Genomic DNA, 12610 nt, shown 5'->3' on the forward strand with positions numbered 1-12610 from the left:
TCAGATCTTTTTGTCCATTTTAAAAACAAGGTTATTTGTTATAAGAGTTTTTTTGTTGTTGTGTTTTTGTTTTTGTTTTTGTTTTTTTGTTTTTTTGGTACCCAGGATTGAACTTGGGGGTGCTCGACCAATGATCCACATCCCCAGCCCTATTTTTTGTATTTTATTTAGAGACAGAGTCTCACTGAATTGCTTAGTGCCTCACCTTTTGTTGAGGCTGGCTTTGAACTCGAGATCCTTCTGCCTCAGTTTCCCGAGCTGCTAGGATTATAGGCCTGCGCATTGCACCTGCCCAAGAGTTCTTCATCTAGATAAAAGTTTCTTATTAGATATGACTTGGAAATATTTTTTTCTATTCTATGACTTTATTGATAGTATCTTTGAGAGCATAAAAGTGTTTAATTTTGATGAAGTTTCATTTATCAATTTTTTTTTTTTTTTTCACTACCAGAGGTTGAACTCAAGGGTTTTTGACCACTGAGCCACATCGCCACCCCTGTTTTGTATTTTATTTTGAGACAGGGTTTCACTGAGTTGCTTAGCGCTTCATTGTTGCTGAGGCTGACTTTGAACTCGGTAATTCTCCTGTCTCAGCCTCCTGAATCACTGGGATTACAGGCATGCACCACCACGCCCGGCATTATATATAAAATTTTAAAATTGTTTTGTGCTTTTGATCTTTAATATCTGTTACCTAATTTAAGGTCACAGCAGCATTGAAAAAGATTGTTCCTTGTTGAATTGCCTTGACACCTTATCACAAATCAATTGACCATAAATACAGGGTTTATTTCTGAACTTTCAGTTCTGTTCTGTTGAACAGACTTTTTTTCTTTCTTTCTTTCTTTCTTTCTTTATTTTTTTCCAGTGCTGGTAAGTGGAACCCAGGGCCTCACACATGCTAGGCAAGCATTCTATCACTGAGCCACATCCCCAGCCCTGCAAATCCGTAATGTTGTAACCACTGTCTTGATGACTATAGCTTTAGAGTGAATTTTGGAATTTGGAATTATAAATCCTCTTTTTTAAGAATGTTTGACATCTGGTGTGTGTTGGGGGGGGAGCCAGCTGAGATTTTGATGGGAATTGTATTGAATATATAGATCACTTTAGGAAGAATTGTTATCTTTACTTTTTGTCTAGTTGTTTTTTTGTTTGTTTGTTTTTTAGGTGGACACAATATCTATTTTATTTTTATGTGGTGTTGAGGTTCGAACCCAGCACCACTCGAATGCCAGGCAAGCACACTACCGCTTGAGCCACATCCCCACCCTTTTGTCTAGTTTTTTAATCCGTGAATCCCAAAGGTCTCTTTATTTTTGTGATTTCTCTCAGCAGCATTTTATAGTTTTCAGTCCATAATCTTGAATTTATTTTGTTAAATTTATTCCTGAGTATTTCGGAGCTATAAGGTATGAAAGGGTTTTCTTGATTTAATTTTCAGGTTGTTCTTGCTAACCTATAGAAATATAGTTGGCTTATCTAAATATCTTGTATCCTGACCTTGATGAACTGATTTACTCATTATAATAGGATTTTGTTTGTTTTGGTAGATTCCTACATATGGGATAATGTTATCTGCAGAGATCATTTTACTTCTTCCTTTCCAATGTTGATGTCTTTTCTTTTTTGCATTGCAAAATACCTTTCATTTATTTCATTTAATTATTTGTGCATCTGGAATTCAAGAAAGGTTCAGGAGGGCAACAAGGACATGTAGACTGGAGGGTTCATTTGAAAGATGACTTCTTCACTCAGACGTCTAGCATCTTGATGTTTCTTGATTTTTGTCTCTCCTTCTTTTCCCATTGTGTCTGATCCTCTGAATCTCTCCATGTGATTTGGGCTCCTCACCAGAAGGGTGGTTGCAGGATCACAACTTTTTTCCTGTGATGATTGGCTCCTAAAAGGAAAGAGGTAGAAACTGCAAGGCCAGGAAAGAGCTTCCCTTGGAAGTAGCACAGTATCACTTATACCGTATAAAGATTCACAAGCATTTGCCCAGATTCAAGAGGGTATAGGAATACTTTCCAGCCTCTGATGTGGGGAACTGGTGACAAGGATGCATTGCTGAAATGCAAATGAAGTGAAAGAGAATGTTGTGGCCACCTTCAGAAAATATAGTCAGTCACAGTAACATGGTCATACTAATCTTGATGACTTTTTCTTTTGCATGTTTGATTCTTAGAAAGTCCAGTGCTATGTTGAATAGAAGTGTGAGAGTAGACACCCTTGCCTGTTCCTTTAGAAAAAAGCATTTAGTCTTTCACAATTATGTTAGCATAAAGTTTTTCTTAAGATTCCTTGATCAGTTAAGAAAATTCTGTTCTAGTTAATTGGGAAATCTATTGTGAATGGACGTTGTATTTGGCAAATGCTTTTTCTTTGTCATTTGAGATGATTATGCGGTTTGTGTTCTTTATTCTGTTAATAGGGTCTGTTACATTGATTTTTGTGGTAATGCCTTAAAGATTAGTTGCCATGACTTTTATGTATTTTCTTCTATAAAATACACTGATCTGTCTGATGTTTGAATGGATCTTTTTATTATTATTATTTATTATTATTATTATTACCATCATTATTATTATTATTTTAGATGTTGATGGACCTTATTTTATTTATTTATTTATATGTGGTGCTGAGAGTCAAACCCAGTTCTTCACACTTAGTAGGCAAGCACTCTACCACCGAGCCAAAACTCCAGCCTTTCAATGGATCTTTTAACCAAGTATAATAATGTAACAGTGTATCGGTCATTTGGAAAATAATGGTTTGCTGGATTATGCAAATTTTTTAGATGTTGACATTTCATGGAATAACAACAAAAATCAATTATCAACTCTTATGAACAGTACTTAAGTATTTGGAAGATAGCAAGCTCACAGTGAGAGATGCAGGTTTTCCATAATTCAGATTTTCTATTGAAAGGTTGACTTTCACATTGGCAACAAAATACTGTTGGTTAAAGTGACAGGCTTACTTAATTCATTTTCAAGATTATGACTTCCCTACCCTAAAGTTTGAACAACCTATCTCAGTTTCTTCAAGTAAAAAGGGTATTCCATAAAAAATGTGGCTGGTTCAGCTAACAACTCACTCACACAGGTACTTTACAGCCACTGTCATACCCCCATATGCAGCAGATGCGCTTTACTTATTCTTCCCCTTCCATCCTGTAAAATATTAAAAGAGGTGCACTCGCATGGTTATTTAAATAAAATAATTGTAACTACTTCATAAAGGGCATTCCTAAATGAAATCAGACCTTTTTTTTCCCCCTGTAAACCATAAATATGTAGCAATGAAGATGACAATAACTACTTGTACATTTTTCTGTCTCCACGTTGATTTGTGGTACGATGACAGCAGTTTTATTGATCATTCCTCAGTTTTTTAGCCTTGAAAAAGGCTATGTGGGGCTGGGGATGTGGCTCAAGCGGTAGCGCGCTCGCTTGGCATGCGTGCGGCCCGGGTTCGATCCTCAGCACCACATACAAAACAAAGATGTTGTGTTCGCCAATAACTAAAAAATAAATATTAAAATTCTCTCTCTCTCTCCCTCTCTCACTCTCTCTTTAAAAAAAAAAAAAAGAAAAAGGCTATATGATTTTCTATTTATGATACCCTAAATATTTATCAAATTTTTTCTTTTGTTTTTTTTCCTTATAGGATTAAAAAGGCTGTTTATTATAATTACTCCATTTTTCAGATCCAATAAAAGGAAGTATTTTCTGTGGGGAAAGCAAATTAACCTACTTACTGGGATAGAATTGTAGGTATCGCTGGGTTAGGTTGGCTGTTACTGTTTTTAGGGTGGATGGAGGGGTAGATAGAAGGAGAAAATATCCATAAGAGGGGTATGGACTCCTTGGTTAGATTGAATACCTGGTAAATGGGAAGAGAAAGTCCCTAACCTGACAATTTATTGTAAAACATATCTGTGCTGATGCAGGAACTCCGACCCACCTGGTGCAGAGGAGTCTTGTCTTGACCTGCTTTGGGAGAGTGTTGTCTTGATGCTTTTCTCTTCCTCCTTGGAAAACAGCTGAAGAAATCAGGGGAGAAACCCCTACTTGGTGGAAGCCTGATGGAATATGCAATCTTGTCTGCCATTGCTGCCATGAATGAGCCGAAGACCTGCTCCACTACAGCTCTGAAGAAGTATGTCCTGGAGAACCACCCAGGGACCAATTCTAACTATCAAAGTAAGAGTCAGAGTTGAATTTAACTGGGATCAGGGCAGTTTTCTTGGGGGATGAAGGAATCAAAAGAGAGATGTGTCAAAGCATTAACTATTGATAGAAAAACCAACAAGGAGTAGCTTTACAAATTTATCATTTATGAAAAGAAAAACAAATCATCAAGGTGTATCCTTATTTCAAGAGGCTGATCGGAAGTTGATTTTACTTTACTATAAAGGTTTCTGGGATTTTTTTTTTGTTATTATTGTAATTTAGATACATCTTTACATTCAAAACACCTCAATTATACTTTTGCCTACTTCTGTTTGCCTACTTTTTGTTTACCACAAAATGTATTTTAACCTTAAAACGAAGCCAGTGGAATTCTTAACTGCTTAGAATATTTCTTACTGACTTGAGCTCTATAACAAAGTATTTTATTTCAATAAAGTATATTTGCCAGGCTGGGGTGGTAGCTCAGTGGTAGAGTGCTTGCCTGGAATGCGTGAGGCACTGGGTTCGATTCTTAGCACATATAAATAAATGAATAAAATAAAGATCCATCGACATCTTTAAAAAAATAAAAATAAATTAACTATATTTGCCTCAGGAGGTGGTGATTTGAGATTAGATATCTTAGTTTATAAACTGAGATCTTTCATAAATATCCAGTGTGAGATGTGATAACTTCTTAGTGAGCTATTAAAATAGACACTAGGATGTAAGGTGAGGAATATGGGAATCAAGTAACAGAAAATGCAAAACAGACTACTACTTAAGTAAGAAGGTAATTTTGAAGTCACGACATTAACATATGCAGTATGTATTTCTTCAACATAATGAAGTAATGCTTTCTGATTGTTTTCTTACCTACTTTATAAATTGGTATTTTTATCTTTTCCTTACTGTATTTAAAATATATATTTTGTTTGTGATTTACCCTTTTGGCCAAGTGTGCTAAGAAAAGATGACTTTAATTATTAACCTTTTCAGTTTCACTGATTTTTGCACTGTTTTTGTACATTGAATTGCAATGTTTGTTTTACTTTGCAGTACTGGGGATTAAGCCCAAGGAGTGCTCTACCCACTGAACTACATTCCCCAGCCCTTTTTATTTTTTTAATTTTCAGACAGGGTCTTGCTAAATTGATGAAACAGCCCTTGAACTTGAGATCCTCCTGCCCCACCCTCCCAAGTCACTGGGACTATAGGCGTGTGCCCCCTTACCCAGCTTCATGATATGTTTTTGATATGTCTTTGTATAAAAGATGAGAATTGATGAGGCCTTCAGCATCTACAATATTATTTTGTTACTGTTTTTAGACATGTGAGGACTTTGTTCTGTTCTTCTTTACAGATAATTCTCCTAGATGATTATTGATACCTATGGGTATATAATAGATGTTTGAATGAATAAAAATAATGAAATATTTTGTGTTAGGTCTGCTCTTAACCATTTATGTGTTAGAAGTTACCTAACCAGGGCTGGGGTAGTGGCTCAGCAGCAGAGACCTTGCCTCACACATGCAAGACCCTGAGTTCAATCCTCAGCACCATATAAAAATAAATAAAATAAAATTAAGATATTATGTCCAACTACAACTAAAAAATAAATATTTTAAAAAAAAAAGAAATTACTTAACCAGTCTAAGCTGTGAAATGAGGAATTTGGCTCAGTGGTCTCCGGTGTCTCTTTTCATTGTAATTTAACATTTGGGGGGTCAGCAATTGGGTATTGAACTCGGGGACACTCAACCACTGAGCCACATCCCCAGCCCTATTTTGTATTTTATTTAGAGACAGGGTCTCACTGAGTTGCTTAGTGCCTTGCTTTTTGCTGAGGTTGGCTTTGAACTTGTGATCCTCCTGCCTTAGCCTCCTGAGCCACTGGGATTACAGGCATGCACCACCATGCCCAGCTATAATTTAACTTTTGCCAAATTTGGGGGCACTAAATAAGTGTTTGGTGAACTAATTTAATAGCTTTGATCACAAAGGAGTCACTTAATGCATGTCAATTACTGTATGTATTGGGACATTGAATTACCAAATATGAACAAATACATAACTTTCTTTATTCCTGAATTTTTGTTCAGTGCATTTGCTGAAAAAAACTCTACAGAAATGTGAAAAGAATGGGTGGATGGAGCAGATCTCTGGTAAAGGATTCAGTGGCACGTTCCAACTCTGTTTTCCATATTACCCCAGGTGAGCACTTGGCTCTTACTTTGAAGCATTGGTCATTGTGAATTTAATCAGATTCTAGTTGTTGTTAAATTGAATACATTGAACTGGAAACATTTGAAAATAAGACCTATAGCGGGGGGCTGGGGATGTGGCTCAATCGGTAGCGCGCTCGCCTGGCATGCGTGCGGCCCGGGTTCGATCCTCAGCACCACATATAGACAAAGATGTTGTGTCCGCCAAATACTAAAAAATAAATATTAAAAATTCTCTCTCTCTCTCCCAATCTCTCACTCTCTCTCACTCTTTCTTTAAAAAAAAAAAAAAAAAGACCTATAGCGGTATCATTTTGGAGTAGAATAGTTCTCGTGAGACAAGTTTTGACTACCTTTCTAGAGTTTATTAGTAATTATTATATTATTATTAATCAGGCATCAGATTCTTTGAGATCCTGAGATGTTTCCCTTGCCCCCCCCCTCTTTTATAGCACTAGGGATCAAACCCATGGGTGCTATACGACTGAGCTGCACCCCTAGCCCCCCTTTTGGGGGAGGGATTAGGGATTGAACTCAGGGGCACTCAACCACTGAGCCACATCCCCAGCCCTCTTTTATTTACAAATAGGGTCTCACTGAGTTGTTGGGGCTGGCTTTGAACTTGAGATCTTCCTGCCTCATCCTCCCAAGATGCTGGGATTAAGGGCCACCCTGCCCCATTTTTTGGAGCATAAGTTGTCACTTTCCCTTTTTTTTTTTGTTTTTGTTTTTTTGTTTTTTAGTTGTCAGTGGACCTTTTATTTATTTATATGCAGTGCTGAGAATTGAACCCAGTGTCTCATTTATGCTAGGCAAGTACTCTACCACTGAGCCACCACGCCACCCCTACCCTTACTCTTTTTGAGACAGGATCTTGCTAAGTTGCCCAGGCTGGCTTTAAACTTAGGATCTTCCTTCCTCAGCCTCCCAAGTCTTAGGCTGTCTTTCTTCCTTCCTCCCTCCCTCCCTCCCTCCTTCCCTCCCACCCAGGGGTGCTTAACCACTTAGCCACATCCCTAGCTTATGCTTTCATTTCCAAAGTACCCTGGCAGGTACCACTAAGATCCTAGTTTAGCAACAGTTAAGTGTAACTTTCTTAATTCCTCTTTGTGTTCAAATATAAATGTTCCTTGGTTGAATGCATATTATTTGAATTTTAAGCAATGAAGTCTTATATTCCAGGGGCTGGGGTTGTGGCTTAGCGGTAGAGCGCTCACCTTGCACGTGTGAGGCCCTGGGTTCGATCCTCAGCACCACATAAAATAAATAAACAAAATAAAGGTGTTGTGTACAACTAAAAAATAAACATTAAAAAAAAAAAGTCTTGGGTTGGGGTTGTGGCTCAGAGGTAGAGAGCTCACCTACCATGCGTGAGGTACTGGGTTCAATTCCCAGCACCACTTAAAAATACGTGTCCACCTATAACTAAAAAATAAATATTAAAAAAAAGTCTTTTATTCCAATTTAAAGATGTATTAATCAAAGGGATCAAGATTTTTACCATTGAGGGCAAAACAGAGGGGATCCTTGTTGAATTTCTTTAGCCCTTTGGAGACACTTAGACTTTGAAGTCTTTTACCATTAGTGTAAAGGCAAAAGGTACGCACTACTCTGCAGACCATTACTGCTATGCAATTGTAGCTCATTTGGTACTAGACCACTCAGGAGTTTAATAATTGCTTACAAAATAAACGAGTAAGGATCAATTTTATTAAATGCTGGGAGGTAGGGAATAATATATGGGCTGGGTCTTTAAAGTTCTGTCTTGAATGTATGTGTTTAAAATGTTTAGTTGTAATCTGATTTGTGTGTGTGTGTGTGTGTGTGTGTGGTACTAGGGATTGAACCCAGGGCCCCATGCATATTGCGCAAATACTGTTAGAACTGAACAACATTCCCCACCTCTTTTTCATTTTAAGACAGGGTCTCACTACTTTCCCCAGGCTGATCTTGAACTTGTTCCTGATGCCAGAGCCTCCTTATTAGCTGGGATTATAGGTGTGTGCTTCCTGCTCCTGGCTGTAATCTTATATTTGTAATTTAACTTGACATTACTGAGCAAATGTGGACAGAAGTGGGGAATGTCCAGGGAAGAGCATCCAAGTTCACATGATTTTTCCTGACAACTATGGGACTTCTGTTTTACCCCCTGGCCCCTTAGCCCAGGAGTTCTGTTTCCAAAGAAAGAGCCAGATGATTCTAAAGATGAGGATGAAGATGAAGATGAGTCATCAGAAGAAGACTCTGAGGATGAAGAGCCACCTCCTAAGAGAAGGTATGGATCTGTGAAAAACCCTTGTTATATCAGGATAGTAGGTTTCCTAGAGCTGAGATAGTACTAATGGAGGGACTGAAGGCAGAGAAGTGTTTTAACCCATCAGGATCCTTTTCAGATTCTGAATTTATCTTGAAAATTCAGGGGCTCTGAATTTAAAGCAACGTGAACATGTAATGTGCTCTTTCATCAAACTTATACATAATCATAGAATGGTTATTCAAAGAAAAATAGTTCTATATTTTTGTAGGAAAATGTCATGAAGTTATGTGTAGATTTCCATGAATTGGTTGAATTTTACTCAATTTTAGTAGAGTCTCTAGTGAAAAATTAAGCCACATTCCTATTCTTAACATAGGTGATTTGGATGTTTTCTGTATTTCTTTAGGCAGAGCACCTGGTTGTCCTGGAAAAGTGAATCTCATGTACTGACTGCCTTTACTCTTTGTTATCACAGGTTGCAGAAGAAAACCCCAGCCAAATCCCCAGGGAAGGCTGCATCCATGAAGCAGAGCGGGTCCAAGCCTACACCTAAAGTTCCAGCTGCCCAGCGGGGAAAAGCTAGGCCACTTCCCAAGAAAGCCCCTCCTAAGGCCAAAACTCCTGCCAAGAAAGCCAGACCCTCACCCTCAGTCATCAAGAAACCTAGTGGTAACTCCTCAAAGAAGCCTGCAGCCAATTCAAGAAAGGAAGTGAAATTGCCTGGCAAGGGTAATAAATCCACCATGAAGAAGTCTTTCAAAGCAAAAAAGTAAATTTTATAGGAAAAAAATGGGTATCATGATGAAATTAATAATCTTATTTTATAAGGTCAGTGTGCATTTGTTTCAGTTTTGATGCTTATAAAATTACACTTTTTTTGTCCCGTATGAACTATTGTGGGGAGGGAACATAAGTAAACCAATTTAGGCATTGTTAGCTTTAGGTGCTGTTTTTGGTGCCTGCCCCTTCCCTCAGTCATTTTAATTTCTGCAATAATCCTGAACTTGCCTAAACTATATAATCTATATTTGTTCTTTTTGCTTCCCCTACCCCAACTCCTATTGTTACTTTTCCTCCTTCCAGTTTTATCTAAACAGTTGCAAAGATTTTTATATTTGTAGAAAGCATCAAGAACAGGATGCTGGTCAGGTGCTGGAAGTAAAAAGGTGACAGTGTAGCACTGACTTCATTGTGAAGCCTTCTCCCTGGAGACATCAGCTATGGCTATAACACTTAATCTTATTTGTAAAAATCACTCCACTAACCCTTTATCTCCAACTGTAAACACAGAGACAACTTAGCTTTGGAAATAAGCCCAAGAGTATGAGCTCATTAGATTTTGAAAATGTACCACCTCTTTGGGTCATTTCTCACATTGATCAAACCTCTAGGTATTTTCCACTGACCCAGAGAGCATTGTATTCTCTTAACAGCAAGCACAAGTTCTCTGTACCACTTGCTTTTTGACTGAAGGAGAATTGTAGAAATATATTGAATTTAATTTCTGGTGTCACCTGTGTTACCAAAAATCAAAATATATAAAATCTTCTTGATCAAATGTTAAAATATATTTTTGAATATTTGGAGCATGAGTTGTCACTTCCTGTTTGCCTTTTTTTTATAAGGAAACGTTGGAGAATTACAGCATTGCTAATGTAGAAATGTTAAGTGGAAAAACATACAATTTGCTAAAAATAAACTAGATTCCAGATTCATCTGTGGATATTTTTCCCCCTCCTTTCTTTCCATAGCACTTTTGATATCAAGCAAGTGGCTTCCTTTTTGAGATATTAAAAAAGAAAAAAAAGAAAAAAGAAAAAAAAAAAAAGCAAATGAAGCCCTACTACCTAACCCTTTTTTATTTGTATTTGTTTTAGTGTTGTGAAGTTGTGTTAAATAGCACTAGCTTTCTACTTGAGAAATCCCAATTTCTGGTTATCATTTATCTTCCCTGTGGCACTTGACATTTTAATTGTCTTAAATTTTTTGGTGTATATCTCCTGGCCCCTTGAGAGCTGGCCAGAAGCAAAAGGTGTTTGTTTTATATTCATTCCACTTGCATTGTCTCCTGGGATCCCTTCTACAGCTTAAGTATGGCTGGGAAATGGACTTGAGAAGATTGGCTTGAAATAGATCAAAATCATGTGTGATCCCATCATGCGTTCATTGGAATTTGTGTTGCATGTAAGGCAATCTTTCCTGTTGTAAATCTTCCTTTTTTTATGTACATATATTTTGAAAAATATGAATAAACATGAAATTTTAAAAGCTGCTGAACTGTAGCTTATATTTAAAAGTTATCTAGTATATCCTCAGAAGTAGCTAAGTGTAGCCATCCCTTTGAGTCTTTTCTACTCCTGGCAATGGACATTACCACTTTCTTTTTAAATACAAGCTCCAGTTTATTTGCTTTTAAATTCTTATGTTGATGATAAGTGATGTTTCTAGATACGTTGACCCTGGTTATTAATGATTTAAAAATTTTAAAAATCACTTTGTTGGGCTGGGATTGTGGCTTAGTGATAGAGTGCTTGCCTGCCATGTGTGAGGAACTGGGTTCGATTCTCAGCACCACATAAACATAAATAAATAAATATCCATCAACAACTAATAAATATTTTTTAAAAAAAGGAAAAAAAAATCACTTTGTATTAAGGACCATTTCAAGTCCAGTCTTTCATAGTAAATGAATGCTCAATGTTCAGATAAATCCTTGGATTGGAAAAAAAAAAATTACAGCACTGCAAAAGATAACAGACAATCCCTGGAGTCCTAATTCTAGAAAGTTTCAGTCAAATAATAGGTCTTAATAATATGGGTTAGGTACCTGTGCTAACTATTCTGTTTTAGGGGGCTAGGAATATAGTTCAGTTTAGAGTGCTTATGAAGAGTAAGAAATCTGCTCACTTAGCCAAGAAGTTCTGATAGACATTGTGGCTCTCAGGCTACGGTGCTCTCCTGGGATAAGCAAACTGAGGAAACCAGATAGTATTCTATGGTAGTATTGGAGAATTACCAAGTAATTATACAGTGACCTAAAATAACAGGGTTGAATAGGTAACATTTCTTTGTAATACAAGGTCTAATATGAACAGACTTGACTGAATTAGCAAACGTGACTTAATTTTGTTTCCCAGTCCTCTACACATCTTTTTTTAAATAAATGAAAACAGAATGCATTATAATTCTTTTTTTTTTTTTTTTTTTACATTTATTTTTTAGGTGTAGATGGACACAACACAATGTCTATATTTTTATGAGGTGCTGAGGATTGAACCCGGGTCCCGCCCATGCTAGGCAAGTGCTCTATCGCTGAGCCACAATCCCTGCCCCATTATAATTCTTATTACACATATAGAGCACAATTTTTCATATCTCTGGTTGTATATAAAGCATGTTCATACCAATTCTCTGTATTCCTACTAAAACAAGTTCTTTCTATGCATAGAATACAGTCACTGAAGGAGTAGGATGGGAAAATCCAGAAGCTTTAAAAACTGACAACGGAAGGCAATGAAGATGGCTGTTTTGAGTGATTGTTTTTTTTTGTTTGTTTGTTTTGTTGGTGGGTGGTGGGTTTTTTGTGTTTTTATTTTTGTTTTTGTTTTTGTTTTTTTGGTATTTGGAATTGAACTCGGGCACTCAACCACTGAGCCACAACCCCAGCCCTATTTTGTATTTTTTAGAAACAAGGTTTCAGTTGCTTGGTGCCCCACTGTTGCTGAGACTGGCTTTGAACCAACAATCTTCCTGCCTCAGCCTCCCGAGCTGCTGGGATTACAGGCAGGTGCCACTGCACCCAGCCTTGAGTGCTTGGTTTTTAATTCTGGTTTTGCCGCTTACTGTGACCTGGAACAAGTTACAGAATCTGACTGTGTCTCAGTTTCCCCTTCTGTAAAATGGGAACTATGACAGTGTTTCTCGGATTATATGTGATAATGTGCCTTTGG

At 37.2% G+C, this 12610-nt stretch overlaps 1 protein-coding gene across 7 annotated transcripts in view; it reads left to right on the top strand.

Annotated features, from left to right (window-relative positions):
• The window catches only part of Hp1bp3 (heterochromatin protein 1 binding protein 3), a 38782-nt gene extending 27851 nt beyond the window's left edge, over window positions 1-10931 (top strand). For 5 of the 7 annotated variants that reach the window (XM_076861108.2, XM_076861111.2, XM_076861110.2 and 2 more), the window contains 4 exons: window positions 4049-4208; window positions 6281-6392; window positions 8565-8678; window positions 9136-10931. In XM_076861108.2, the coding sequence (XP_076717223.1) occupies window positions 4049-4208; window positions 6281-6392; window positions 8565-8678; window positions 9136-9433 (684 nt within the window). In that variant the 3' untranslated portion in view covers window positions 9434-10931. The other 2 variants (XM_076861115.2, XM_076861116.2) reach the window with 2 other exon arrangements.
• The last annotated feature ends 1679 nt before the right edge of the window (window positions 10932-12610 follow it).

This window comes from Callospermophilus lateralis, chromosome 7 (assembly GCF_048772815.1).
Source record: "Callospermophilus lateralis isolate mCalLat2 chromosome 7, mCalLat2.hap1, whole genome shotgun sequence".
Lineage (NCBI taxonomy): Eukaryota > Metazoa > Chordata > Mammalia > Rodentia > Sciuridae > Callospermophilus > Callospermophilus lateralis.